This window comes from Galeopterus variegatus, unplaced genomic scaffold (assembly GCF_000696425.1).
Source record: "Galeopterus variegatus unplaced genomic scaffold, G_variegatus-3.0.2 Scaffold347, whole genome shotgun sequence".
NCBI lineage: Eukaryota > Metazoa > Chordata > Mammalia > Dermoptera > Cynocephalidae > Galeopterus > Galeopterus variegatus.
In genome coordinates this window covers 676,674-690,775 of record NW_007726458.1, presented here as the reverse complement: position 1 = coordinate 690,775, position 14,102 = coordinate 676,674, and the positions used below count along the sequence as shown (strand labels likewise).

The 14,102-nt window shown below is 41.0% G+C and overlaps 1 protein-coding gene across 1 annotated transcript in view; it reads right to left on the bottom strand.

Moving 5' to 3' along the window:
* Positions 1-10,703, bottom strand: part of LOC103586519 (alpha-adducin) — a gene marked incomplete at its 3' end in the record, with an annotated part of 30,343 nt that extends 19,640 nt beyond the window's left edge. Inside the window, exons 1-2 of the mRNA XM_008567815.1 lie at positions 10,485-10,703; positions 2,238-2,400 (exon numbers count right to left, since the gene is read on the bottom strand). Of these exons, the coding sequence (XP_008566037.1) occupies positions 2,238-2,400; positions 10,485-10,679 (358 nt within the window). The remainder of the gene's footprint in view (positions 1-2,237; positions 2,401-10,484) is intronic.
* Positions 10,704-14,102: the final 3,399 nt, after the last annotated feature.

Here is a 14,102-nt window from a genome sequence, read left to right as displayed (position 1 = left end):
TAGGACAATTAGAGCATCAAAAAGGATAATAACTGCAATGATTTGAAACACATTAAAAATGTTTAAATCTATGAATTCAAGTGACATTTAAAAAAAAAAAAAAACACTAATTGGTCACCTTTGAAGGATGATAGAAAACCAACTTACTCTGAAAAGGGATCATACCTCTCCTATTCAAACTGTACCACGGGGTAACCAAAAGAGTTGAGGGGATATTTTTCCTTCTAGGAATATCTAGCTAATAAATACAGAAGGAACAATAGAATTAAATATAACCATCTTGGAGCCCTTATTAAACTAATGGATCTAGGCATTGAGCATCAACGGCTGATAATTTCAGAAAGAGAAACAACCAGACTATGTGCCTCCTGATAGAAGACAGTACCACTTATGAAGGAGTCTTACCAAAAAAACTAAACTCACACTCGGGAGAGTGCAGCGCTGGGAGTGCAGCAGCACTCCCGCCGCGGTTTCGGATCCTATATAGGGATGGCCGGGGTGCTCACTGGCTGAGCACGCTGCAGCCGGTCTCAAAAAAAGGACAAAAAAAAACTAAACTCAAAGATGGACAAGCTTCTAGATGCAACTACCAATTTACTATAAACACAAAAGACAAAGAACATGTTAGAGGTACCATGGAAATGGAATTAGCAAAATTTAAACTGTGGGTAACTCTACAAGTCAATAAATCCATCTTCTTCAAACTTAAAATGTAAGGGGGTAAAAAGAGTAATGGAAGGGTAACTTGTGGCTTACAAAAGGTTTAACATACATTAAGTAAAAAATAGACTAAAACTAAGCCATAATATTTAGGGATGACCATGCTGGTAATGTGAGAGGTCGGGGAATAGGGCAAAGGACAAATAAACCTTTATTTTTTGATGTGGGTGGTGGTTATAAAGGCGTTAACCTTAAAATTATTCTTAAGCAATACATCATTTGTTCTATGCCAATTTCTGTATATATGTTATAATTTACAACAAAGGTTAAAATTTTGTTTTTAAGTTTTTACTTTTAGGAAATAAACTACTAGATACAATTAAAACTAATTGGGTTTATTTCTGCCATATTTTCTTTCTTCCTCTCTTTTGTTTGTATGTGGCATTATTGAAATAAAATTTTCTTTATCTCTAACTTGAAGACAATGTGCAAGTGAAATGCATTCTTTTAGGGCCGAGCCTGTGGCGCACTCAGGAGAGTGCGGCGCTGGGAGCGCAGTAGCGCTCCCGCTCCGGGTTCGGATCCTTTATAGGGATGACTGGTGCGCTCACTGGCTGAGCGCAGTGCAGCCGGTCTCAAAAAGGACAAAAAAAAAAAAGAAATGCATTCTTTTATTATCTAACTCATATCAAATTTCACTGAAATCCATTAAGAATCCATGAGAAAACATGAAAATCTTACTAACAGCCATCTGATTTCAGGATGGAGGTTTCAGGTAGTAAATCAAATGGGATTCCTAATACTCTGTAGACATGAATGATATATCACATCTGGTGAACACCAATCAACTTCTAAGAATACCATAGAACAGAAAGGTACACAGCAAATGTCAGGTGATTCTAATGGAAACCACTACCTTACATTGGCCAACCAGACCTGACTATCCAACCAGATTCATCAGAGATTGACCCAGGACACAATACACAGTAGATGAGATGAGTTGATGCTCAAGTCACTCTGTGCTCCTCTATTTAACTCCACATAACATGTAAGTCATGTTAACACTTACAAATTAGACAGCCATGGCAAAGCTCTACCCCTGCACAGCTAACAGTTCTTTGGCTCACTTTCACTCACCCAACATTCTCCCTCTGGCTTTTCTTTAGGAATTTTTGTTTCTCACTAGTTTGCAAGCATCAGTGAGGAATGGTAGGAAAGAAATGTTGGTGGGTAAGAAATGCTGATCTGGCTGAAATAAATTTAGGCAAAACTGATGTGCTACTCCCCGAGAATTATCTCTGATTAATTTGTAAAGGATCTGAGAAGCCCCATAAAAAGTCATCTGCCTTGGAAATAACAGAGTATAACTGGCTTTTTAAAAAAGGAGCCCTCTACATTCAAGACATTTTCAGGTTTACAGCCTATCGTTTATTATGACTGACTAAAACACATTAATTTTCAAAATACTCAACTCTATGTATTACTTAGTTGCATGCCCATTACTTCACATGAGGAAGCTTCAGAAAATTTTACCTGGAAAATTACAGAGCATATATAAAAAGTCGGGAACTACTCACTCATGTTTAAGGCAGCCATCCCTCCTTGTGGACCTGCTGGGTAGACGTTCGGTACATTTGTGGTCATAAAATCTGCAATCTGCTGTAATGCCAATAGGCCTGTGGGATTCTTCCCCTTCTTAAATTGTTCCTGTATCATTGATTCCAATTCTTCACAGAAAGCCTAATAAAAGACATATTAGAACATTAGGATACACTTCTTTTCTGTTCTGGGGAAGGGGTGGGGATAGAGGAAACTATCACACAGACCAATTTTTTTGTCTGTTTTCATCCAGGGCTGGAAAGGCGTACATTACTTCTGGGAATATAAACTGGTACATTCTTTTCTATAAAGTAATTTAACAATATAAAAGCTTAAAATTTTAAACAGGAATTCTATTCCTAGGAGTCTGTTTTAAGGAAATAATCAGGGATGTGCTCAAAGATTTATTCATAAGGATGTCCATTCCAGAAAAAAGCCTACGTTTCAAACAATAGATGACTGATTAAATACAATAGGAATTCTATGCATGCATTCAATGTGAAATGCCAAAAAAATTAAATGGCATAAAAATGTTCTTCATATATTTTTGACTGAAAAAAGTTATAAAGCAATATAACCAGTTTTTGTAACAGTAAATACATATCTAAACATAGAAAAAGACTAAAAACTGGCTGGTTAGCTCAGTTGGTTAGAGCACAGTATTGATAACACCAAGGTCATCCAGGTTTCGATCCCTGTTACTAGCCAGCCAGCAGGAAAAAAAAAAAATGAAAAGTATGTCAAAATACTAATTGTAATTCTCAGGGCTGCTGGTTAATTCAGTTGGTTAGAATGCAATGTCAATAACACCAAGGTCAAGGGTTTGGATAGCCATACCAGCCAGCTGCCCCCAAAAAAGAATAAATCTGTAATTCTATAAGTGATAGAATTATTAGTAAGTTTTCATATTCTACTTCATGCTTTTCAGTGTTTTCTTCAAAATACTTTTCAAATTATTGTTAAAAGTGGGAAAAGAGGGGCCGGCCCATGGCTCACTCGGGAAAGTACGGTGCTGATAACACCAACGTTATGGGTTCGGATCCTATATAGGGATGGCCGGTTCGCTCACTGGCTGAGCGTGATGCTGACAACACCAAGCTAAGAGTTAAGATCCCCTTACCGGTCATCTTTTTAAAAAAAAGTGGGAAAAGAGGGGCCGGCCCATGGCTCACTCGGGAAAGTACGGTGCTGATAACACCAACGTTATGGGTTCGGATCCTATATAGGGATGGCCGGTTCGCTCACTGGCTGAGCGTGATGCTGACAACACCAAGCTAAGAGTTAAGATCCCCTTACCGGTCATCTTTTTAAAAAAAAGTGGGAAAAGACATATCCATCTTTTTATCACATAATCCTAAATTAGGCAAATAAGTCCAACTGGATTGATGGTGATTTTAATATAAATTCACTATTGTAACAATACAGATAATTTAGTTTCTCCAAACTGTATTAAAACAATTTTTCACATATCCTACAAAGAAATTATATTTTTGTCAAATAATCATAAATGATATCTAATACAAAAATGTGAGTTCACTATATGATAACCCACATCTGATTATAAGTGAAAGAGGACTCTAGACGGTTCCATATTAAACATTCTTCCAGTTTTTCAATGCTTGAGCTGAAAAAATATTGCAGGAAATTGCCAATAGGCAGTGTAAATATATCTATCATTTGGGGAAAGCATGCAACAGACAAATGTACTGCTGTTAATTCAATGGTAGAAAAAAATGTCAGCCAAGGGCCCTTTGAGGAGCCCCTATCTGCCATATCATGATTAATGTCACAGATCATATTCTGTGGTAGTCAATGAGGGAGGGAAAAGTTGGGAGGCACTTTGACTGCAAGCAAGAAGTAAATCACCAAAACATGGTTATTTAGCCATCTTTGTTATCAATGTGTAATGCACTCATATATAGATATAGATACACATGTATCCGCACAGATAGAGAGATACAGATGGCCTCTACTAAACATTATGGACAGTGCTGGTCACATGGGATGCAAAAGCAGAATTAAACAAGCTCCCTGCCCTCATGGTCCCTCAATTTGAAAATTCAAACAATTATTTCAATGGATTTCAAATCCATATATGTATCTATGTGGAAGCTCAATTCAATATCCACTACTGTACTAAGTACCAGGTATGGTTTTAGACACTAAGGATATACAGATAGACAAGATCATCCTTGCCATCAAGGAACTTAAAGCTTAGTAAGGAAAATACAAAAAGAAAACAAAGCACAGTACAGGGGCCCTATGCATCACAGCACTCCAGACAACCTGTCTTTGCAGTAAGGACATACGGAGAAGAGCTGACTCAGAACTGATGAGTGAGGGCCTGGAGCCACCCATCGGGATCCCCTCTAGCCAGCAGCCACCAGCCTAAGGACTGTGTGTGCTACTTCGATCATAACTCCTGATGTTCAACACCCATACCCTCACCCCTCAGCTTCCAGACCTCCTCTCCTCAGCCTCCCACTTCCATAGTCATGCCCTAGACCTGCTCATTCCTAGTAGCTATGCCCACTTCAATCTCAAGGATAACTATGTGCTCTCCCACCACCCCCTCCTAGCATCAAGCTCACTCTTTCTTCCATCCATTTGTGTCCCTAACACCTTCTCATGCCCCTACTTCCCCTCTGTTCTTAGCCTGCTTATACAGGTTGGGTTGTAATGAACACATTGTAATTGTTTCCTTGCTTCCATCTTCAACAATATCATTTCATCTGGCAAAACCCCAACCCTAGTTAAATTCAGCTCTTCCTCCCTTCTACTCATACTGCACAAAGTGGCTGGAAGGGTGATGGAGTCTGGATGTGCTGTCCCCTCCAAAACTCATGTGGAAATTTGATCCCCAATGTGGCAGTGCTGGAAACTGAGTCATGGGAATGGATCCCTCATGAATAGATTAATGCTCTCCCTGGGGAAGGAGGAGTAGTGAGTGAGTTCTCGCTCGATTAGTTCCCACGAGAGCAGATTGTTTATAAAAGACCCTGGCACCTCCTTTCTCTCTCTCTCGCTTCCCCTCTCTTGCTTCCTCTCACGATGTGATCTGCTTGTACCTGCCGGCTGCCTGCTACTTTTTGCCATGAGTAGAAGCAGCCTGAGGCCCATGCCAGATGCAGCTGTCCCAGAATCGTAAGCCAAATAAACCTCTTTTCCTTATAAATTACCCAGTCTCAGGTCTGTTATAGCAACACAAAACTGACTAACACAAAGGGAATAACAAAGACCAGTCCACATGCCCATGCTGGGTTGTCTCAGTGTAAGTTCAGGACCACTGACTGACCTTCAGTGCACCCTGTGCCTGAACCACGACCATACCCTTCTTCCCTTGCCCACTCCCTCTCCTACTCTTCATGCCTACTCTCTCCTCCAACCTCCTACACTACTGCCTGTGCCCATTCTCAGTGGATGACTCCATGTGCTACTTCACTGAGAACAGAGAATCTGTCAGAAGAGAACTTTCCCAAGTTCCCTCTCGAATCCACCCAACCATCAGCATCTATGCCCATACAGTCCACTTTCCCTCTCCTTGCTGCAGATAAACTACCCACACTCTTATCTAACTAACCCCTCCACCTGTGCACTGGATCCCCCCTCCCAACTACTCAATGACTTCTGCCAACAATTCTTCCCACTCCTGTGTCAAACTTTCCTCCCTCTACTGAATATTCCCATCAGCATCCAAATACACTATCATTTCACCCATCTTATAAGAAAACTTCTTTCCAATCCCACATCCCCCTCCAGCTAACTGCCTCATTTCTGTGCTCCCTTTACAGCAAAAGGCCTCAAAAGAACTGTCTTTGCTGTCTCTGATTCCTCTCCCTATATCCTCTTTTAACTCCACTGAATCTGCCTTTTACCCCTATCTGCTATGCTCATCGAGTTTACCAAAGACACCCACATTGTTAAATCCAACAACTAGTCTTCACTTTCCTGACCAATCAGTAGCATCTGACACAGCTGACCTCTCCCTCCCTCTGGAAAGACTTTCTTTACTTGCCTTCTCCCGGTTTGCTTCCTATATCATTGGCTGCTCCTTCTCAGGCTCTTTTGCTAGTTCTTCCTCATCTCCCCAAATTTAAATACCTGATTGGAGCACAGTCCTGTTCTCTGTCTGAGGACTCCCAAATTGAGATCTTTGCCTAGATCTCTCCCTGAATTCCAGACTTACAAATCCAATTCGCACAAAACATCTCCATTTGAAGATCGCTAAAACTGGAATTCCTGAGCTTCCCTCCCACAAATCCTGTTCTACTGTCTTCCTCAGCAAATGCTAACTCCATGTTTCCAGTTGCTCAGGCCTAAAACTTGCAGTCTTCTCTAACAACTGTCTCTCTCCTACACCACACCCAAAATAAAAAGAATCAAAGTGAACACTTACATGTACTCACTGGGCTCCGGATGGTATTCTAAGAGCTTTATATGCATCCTTATGACAACCCTAAGAGGTAGATAGTACTATTATTATCCCTATCTTATAGACAGGGAAACTGAGGCATGGAGAAGTTTGGAAACTTGACCAAAGTCACAGAACTATTGAATGACAGAGCCAAAATCTGAACCTAGGCAGTCTGGCTCTAGGCACTTGTAAAGTAAGGCAAGTCATAACTAAAGCCAAAATGTTTCATTATTTTAGTTATACTAAGTTTCCATTTACATTGTCAGAGCCAGGGCTCAGACCCTCCAAACCCACTGTACAGGCCGGGTCACCAGACCCCTCACATGCCCGGCTGGGTCCCCAGACCCTTCACATGCAGGTCCATGCTAGGTAATTGGGAAAGATTCTGGGAGCCGTTGGCAGATGAGATGAGCTGAGTCCTCGGCTTCCTCAGTGGCAGCGGCTTACAGATCCAGTAGCTTACAGGTCTGGCAGTGGCAGCGGCCTTGCACAGGGTCCTGGGGGCACTAACAGCAGCAGCCTCCAGCAGCAGTAGTGGCTTCACCATGCCCCCCTACGGGGGGGGGAGGGCATCCCAGGGCTGGGAGGCGCCGTGGATCAGAGCCACTCATCCTTATACGTAAGTCCATAACCCAGGACACCTGGGTGCACATGCGCAATTACACTAGACGATAACCAAGGAACACCTGAGCGCACGTGCCTGTTTACATCAAATGCTCGGCAAGATTCTGAACATCTGAGTGGCCCTGACCATTTTTCCTATATTTTCCCAACAGCGCTAAAAACTGTCTAAATTCTTTCTCCCAATCTTTCAACAAATTGGATGACAGAAAATCCTAACACATATACTTTAAAAAGCTCTATCTCTAGTGTTTAGACAGTGTTTGGTATGTAGAAGAATCAACTATTTGATGAGAGAATGGATAAAAGTTAGTTCATCTCCCTGAGCCTCGCATTCTTTATCTGTAAAATGGCATCACACCACCTGTGTATGGGGAGAAGTCAATTAAAGAAGATAAATAAAGCACTTAGCAAATGTTTGGTGCAGACCGAGTCCTGCAATACAAGCAATACGAACAGTGCACAGAAGGCAGTAATTACTTCCATTTAGGGAAGACTTCACAAGGAATGTCAGAGAAGGGCTCTGAGGGATGAACAAGAATGTGTCAGAGGAGGGCTGGCTGGTCAGCTCAGTTGGTTAGAGCGCGGTGCTAATTAACACCACGGTCCAGAGTTCAATCCCTACACCAGCCAGCCGCCAAACAGGAGGAAAATAAAAGAATTTACCAGGGAATGGGGACAGGACTGGCGGGTAGTGAGAGAGAGGCAGAAGGGCATTGTGAGGGGAGTGGTGCCAAGACAGAAGTTACAAACCACAGCGTAAGCAGCGAACTCACACGGCACCTCTAGTAGTGAGGTGCAAGGGAGAAATGGTGAGAAAGCAGATGACAGCGGTAAACAAAGCACGTTTTTGGTATACCCCATTCTATTGCCAATTTTATGCTATTTAAAGTAATGTTTAAAACTAATTCCTGGTGTGTCGGTGATGGGCCATAATAATCATATACAGTGTATATTGACAAAAAAAAAAATTAAAAAAAAAAAAAAAAAAAAAAAAACTAATTCCTGGTAAGCATAAAATATTTTTAGTTATTAAAACAGAATATCTTTAAGTCAAAACTGACTTTCCTAGTTTAAGGATGGTAATGGAAATAGCGGAATTAACATTCAGTAGTTGGCCAAAGTACTCAGGCTGTTTGAGCCCTGGTTTCCTCACGAACACAAGGTAAACAACAGTCCTCTCTAACTACCGTAATGACTCCCCCAGCATGGCCTGCTCCATGACGTTGCCATGGAAGCATTCTCGGCACCTGACACTCCAAAGGAGCTGACCAACATGATACCCACACATGATACTTCCCTCACACTACCCAGCAACTGCTTTTTTAAATAAATGTTTTATTTTGGAATAGTTTTAGATGTACAGAAAAGTTGAAAAGATAGAGCAGAGCATTCCCAGATCCCTTCATTGTTATCACCCTACATTACCATGGTACACTGTCAAAACCAAGAAACCCACACTGGTACATTACTCTTGACAAAATCCCAGCATTTACCTGGATTTTACCAGTCCTTCCACCAATGTCCCTTCTCTGTCCCAGGACCCACACTGCATTTAGACCAGTAACACGATGCCCCGCTGTGGTGTGAACAGCTTGTGGGTAGTGACTTTACCTATGATTGTTACACCCCCAGTGCCAGCAAGGAGCCTGGCATACACTGGGTCCTTCCTGTGAGTTCAGATTCTTTGCTCTATCCCTAGTCATTTTTACTTAGTTTCCTTTTGCTTTTACACAGGACACCTGCTCAGGCCAAAACCTCTCACTTGTTCCACCCCATCCATCGGCAAGTTCCACCTTCAAAAAGAAACTCAAGTGAGTCTACCTCTCTCCACCTCTACCACCACCACCCTGGCCCAAGCTGCCATCATCTCTTGTTTGGAGGACAGTGACCTCTCTTGCCCCACCCAATGCTCTCTCTATACAAACCCGAAATGATTTCTTTAAAACTGACTCATGTCCTTCACCTGTCTGCAGTCATCCAACAACTCTCTACTGCACTCAGGACGCATTCAAACTCCCAATCTCAGCTTACAAAGCCTTCCAGGATCTGCTCCTCCCACCCTCTCCAACCTCACTACTCCTCTCTCCTGCCACCTCCGAGGTGCCCACTACGCTCATCCTTCCCCTAGGAATTTCATGTCAGCGGGTCCCTTGACCTGGAATGCTCCTCTTGATCCCTGCGAGGATGGCTCCTTCCTGTCACTCAGAATTTAGATTAAATCTTCCTTCCTCAAAGAGGCCTCTTCTGACCACAGTCACACTCAGTGTCGTCACCCTACTGCTTTCTGCGATGCACTTCTGTTTGCTATTTATTGTTTATCTCCTTCAACTAGAAAGTAGATTCTTGAGACTTGATCTGGGTAGTTAAACAGGTGTCATATATATGTCAAAAATCATCAAGCTATATGCTTAAAATTTGTGTATTTTACTGTATGTAAAAATCTATTAGAGTTAGAGACCTTATATGTTTTGTTTACTGCTAAATCCCCAGTTCCTTGAACAACACATAAAAGACAATCAATATCATTGGTTAGAGCAGGATGTTATAATAACACCATGGTCAAGGGTTAGGATCCCCATGCCGGCCAGCTGCCAAAACAAAAAAAAAAGACAATCAATAATCAACAACAATGAAAAAAATAAGTATCTGCCAAATGACATCCCCCAAACGTATCCAGGAGATAAAGCAAGAATGGTTTAGAAGAAGAAAAAAAAAAAGAATGAGGCACACACAAGGGCAGCAGCACCAACATGACAAACTGTGAAGAGAGAACCACCTGAAGACGCAACCTAGAAGAGACACTCAGTTGGGCACGACTGTGGTTCAAAGTGCTGCCTGTAAAGGTAAAAGCAACCAATAATCAGGTAATGTTTACCACATGCCCAGGACTGAGCTAGGTATTTTGGAGAGAAGAGTTATTTTCTTTAAACTGTCGCAGTGTATAAAGACCCTCTGAGAAGTAGTATAGTAAAAGAGTAAAAAGGTGAAATAAACACCTCTGATCTTTTACGACACTGAAGACTTATTATGTCTGAGAACATGAACTAAACTGAATTCTTTCAACAACCATATACATACATGGGAGGCACCAACCTCCTGTGTTGAGAAAAACTGACTATGCCCCTCATACAACACAGCATAAGATGTGAATTATCAGAAGAGGGAAGGCAACATTTGGTTCTCTTACAGGACTTTGCAGAATCATGGACACTCTCTTCTTTTGCTCCATCATATTGAAGTCCTGGCGAAGGTCTGGTGCCATGTTCCTCTCCCGCAAGTATTCCGGATTGTTTTCATCTACCCTGTCAAAGTACCTCTCCTTGTGCGGGGCTGTGGTTGGGGGTGGTGAGGTCACCACTGCAGCCCGGGTGTCACCATTCATTGCACAATCTTTCCGGGTTCCTACAGAATCAAAATAAAATAAATTATTGTTTTGAATCAATGTCCAGTAGCATTTCATAATGAGCACATCAGACTAATAAATACAATCTTCAGAGTGACGACACTCTGACTGATCGACAGTAAGTGCCACGACATGTGAGGCTTCTTTGTGGACCCAAGAGGCACATGGCTGATCAGCCATCCCCCACCCTTCCACTAACCAATGGCGTATTTTGTTCTGGCCATTGTTCTCCAGCAGACAACAGGAGACCAATCTAACAAAGCTACTATGTCCTCTGACAAATCCAAAGAGAACTAGATACTAAACTTTTGACCAAATGATAGTTTAAAGTCATGATCTGTCCCACACAGACAGGATCTGCTAACAGCAGCACAGTTCATTTCTGGAGAAATGTGATTTCTTATATTTTTCCAAAGAAGTATCAGTAGTGATTTTGCAAAGGATTCCCCAAAAAGGTCAATAGGAGAGAAGCAGCTCACGTATCTTGTATTCTCACAAATGGGAAATGCTCCTCACTAACATCACCTTTTTTTTTTTCCAAAGAAGAATGGGGTACCAGAAATGTCAACATGCCCCAGTTTGTGAATAACCTGAAAAGATGCCAAGATGGCTCAAATTTACAAGTCTGCTGATATGGCTACTGACTTCACAATCTTTTATTTGAAATGATGTTCAAACCCATTAAATTACGTTCATCTTTAACTACTAAATCGCTAAGTAGCACCTTTACCAAGGATCCATAAAGTTCAATTTCTCATCCGTTTCTATAAAACACGGAATGACAGCTTTAACAATATATATGCAGTATTTAAGAATACAAAAGTGTAAGGGCCGGCCTGTGGCTCACTCAGGAGAGTGCGGTGCTGATAACACCAAGGCCATGGGTTCAGATCCCTTTATAGGGATGGCTGGTTCACTCACTGGCTGAGCGTGGTGCTGACAACACCAAGCCAAGGGTTGAGATCCCCTTACCAGTCATCTTTATTTTTTTTTTTAAAAAAAGGAATACACAAGAGTACTTCAAAAAGTTCATGGAAAAACTGAACCAGCAAATAATATGAATCTTCCCATGAACTTTTTGAAGACCCCTCATATATGTAGTATTAAACAACACATATGCAGTGTTTATCAAGCATCTATTATGTCCAATTATTTTGTGCTGGGCACAAAAATTAATTAGATATGGTCCACACTTCAGGGAAAGTTAGACTCCTAATTTAGCAGAAAAGACAGACTCACTGTGAAAGGCAGGGGTATTGATTTGGGAGGCATCAGCATATAGGTGGTAGTTTTAGCCACTAGAGGAGAGGAAACTGCCAACAGAAGAATAGAAACTGAGAAGGGGCAGAACCAGCACCTAGAACCATTTCCAGCACATTGTGGTTTGTAAATAAAATTTTTTTTTTTTCCTTAAAAGATGACTGACTGGTAAGGGGATCTCAACCCTTGGCTTGATGTTGACAGCACCACGCTCAGCCAGTGAGCAAACCGGCCATCCCTATACAGGGATCCGACCCATGGCCTTAGTGTTATTAGCACCGCACTCTCCCAAGTGAGCCACGGGCCGGCCCTTAAACAAAAATTTTTTAAATAAACTAAGAATAAGAAGGAAAGCGTAAAGAGAAATGATAAGAAACAGTTTCAGAAGCCACAGGCAAAGAGTTTTAATGGCAAGTGAGTAACCAACAGTTCCTCAAGCAACAGAGATAAACAAGACAGGGATTTAAAAGGTTTGATTAAATTTGCAACTAAAAAAGTAACTGGTGCCCCTTTCCTTACACTACACAAAAAAATTAATTCCAAATGGATCACAGACCTAAATGTTAACAGCAAAAACTATAAAATACTTGGAAGAAAACAAAGGAGTAAATCTTGATGACCTTGGGTTAGGCAAAGACTCCTTACACAACAACAAAAAGACAAGCAAAAAAAGGAAAAGGAAAAAAAAGAGAGAGAGAGATACATTGGACTATCTCAAAATTTAAAAATTATAAGTTAAATTAAAATCCATTTGGCTTCAATGGATATCATAAAGAAAGTGAAAAGAGAATCCACAGACTCAAAGAAATATTCGCAAATCATATGTCTGAGAAGAGACTGGCATCTAGAATATAGAAAGAACTCTTACAACTTAATAATTAAAATAATTTTTAAAAGCCTTGAAAACCATCAAGTGACCTCAGTGGATGTCACATAGAGCAGGCAGAACTGCCCAGCTGAGCCTTGCCTAAATTGATAATCCACCAAATCATGATATATGATAAAATAATTATTTTAAGCTTCGAAGTCCTGGGATGGTTTGCTACACTGCAAGGGGTAAGTAAAGCAGCGCTAGTGAGGATGGGGAAGGGGAACAGTGGCAGCGGGAATTGCACGCGCGACCCTGCTTTGCCCTTACACTCGATCCTCTCAGCTCCCCGAGGTGCACCTCACTTTAACGTGAAGAAACCTGGCAATAACAGCCAGGAAATAACAGGGTGGGGATTCAAACCAAGGCCACCTGGCTCCAGAACTTTTTAATTGTTGTTGTTCTTAACCTCTAAGCCACATGTGGATGATGATGATGACAGTGGTAGTGGCGGGTGGCAGTGGCAAAATCCATGAAATACAGGTAAACAAGTTCCCAAAGGGGATGAGAAGGGATGGAATCAAGGGCACAGTGTAAAGACTGGCCTTGAACAGAACCCAACCTTGTGAGTCTGGGCTGGTACTGTTCGCTAACATGAATCACCCAGGAATCAAGTTAATATACAAGTTCAGATTCAGTAGGTCTGGGGTAGCACCTGAAATTCTGCATGTCTTATAATTTCCCAAGTGATACCAATGCGGCTGAATCTGGACCACAGTTCGGATATCAAAGTTTTAAAGAATAGTTTGTTCATACAAAATATACATACATATATATATATATTTTATTGTGGTATCAAGAACCAAGGAATCAATTGAAGAAACTAGTTTTGTTTTGTTTTTTAAGAAAAAGATCAGCTTGAATATTGCTCTTCTAAACCTAAAGATAGGATAGAAACCACAGCATGCCTTAAGTGGCACTATTTCAAAGACCAGAAGGCAAAGTATGAAAACAGCTGGGGACTAAACATCAACAAAGAATAAATGAACTAATGAACTAAGTGAAGTCTTTACTCTTCTCTAAATATATCCTTTAATTTTTTTAATTTAATCTGTTTACTCTTAATCTATTTATTTTAACCTAGTTTGTTCCAAAAGAATGACCCAAAGAACAAAATAATAATGGTTGTCTGACAATATTTCCTCATGAGATGCCAATGAAGCTGAACATTCTGAGCCAAAAATAAAAATGTTCTACTTCAGTGTTTCAAAAAAAAAAAAAAAATAGGCAAAGATTATACAGCATTATGATTTCTCTATTACTACATAAATCCC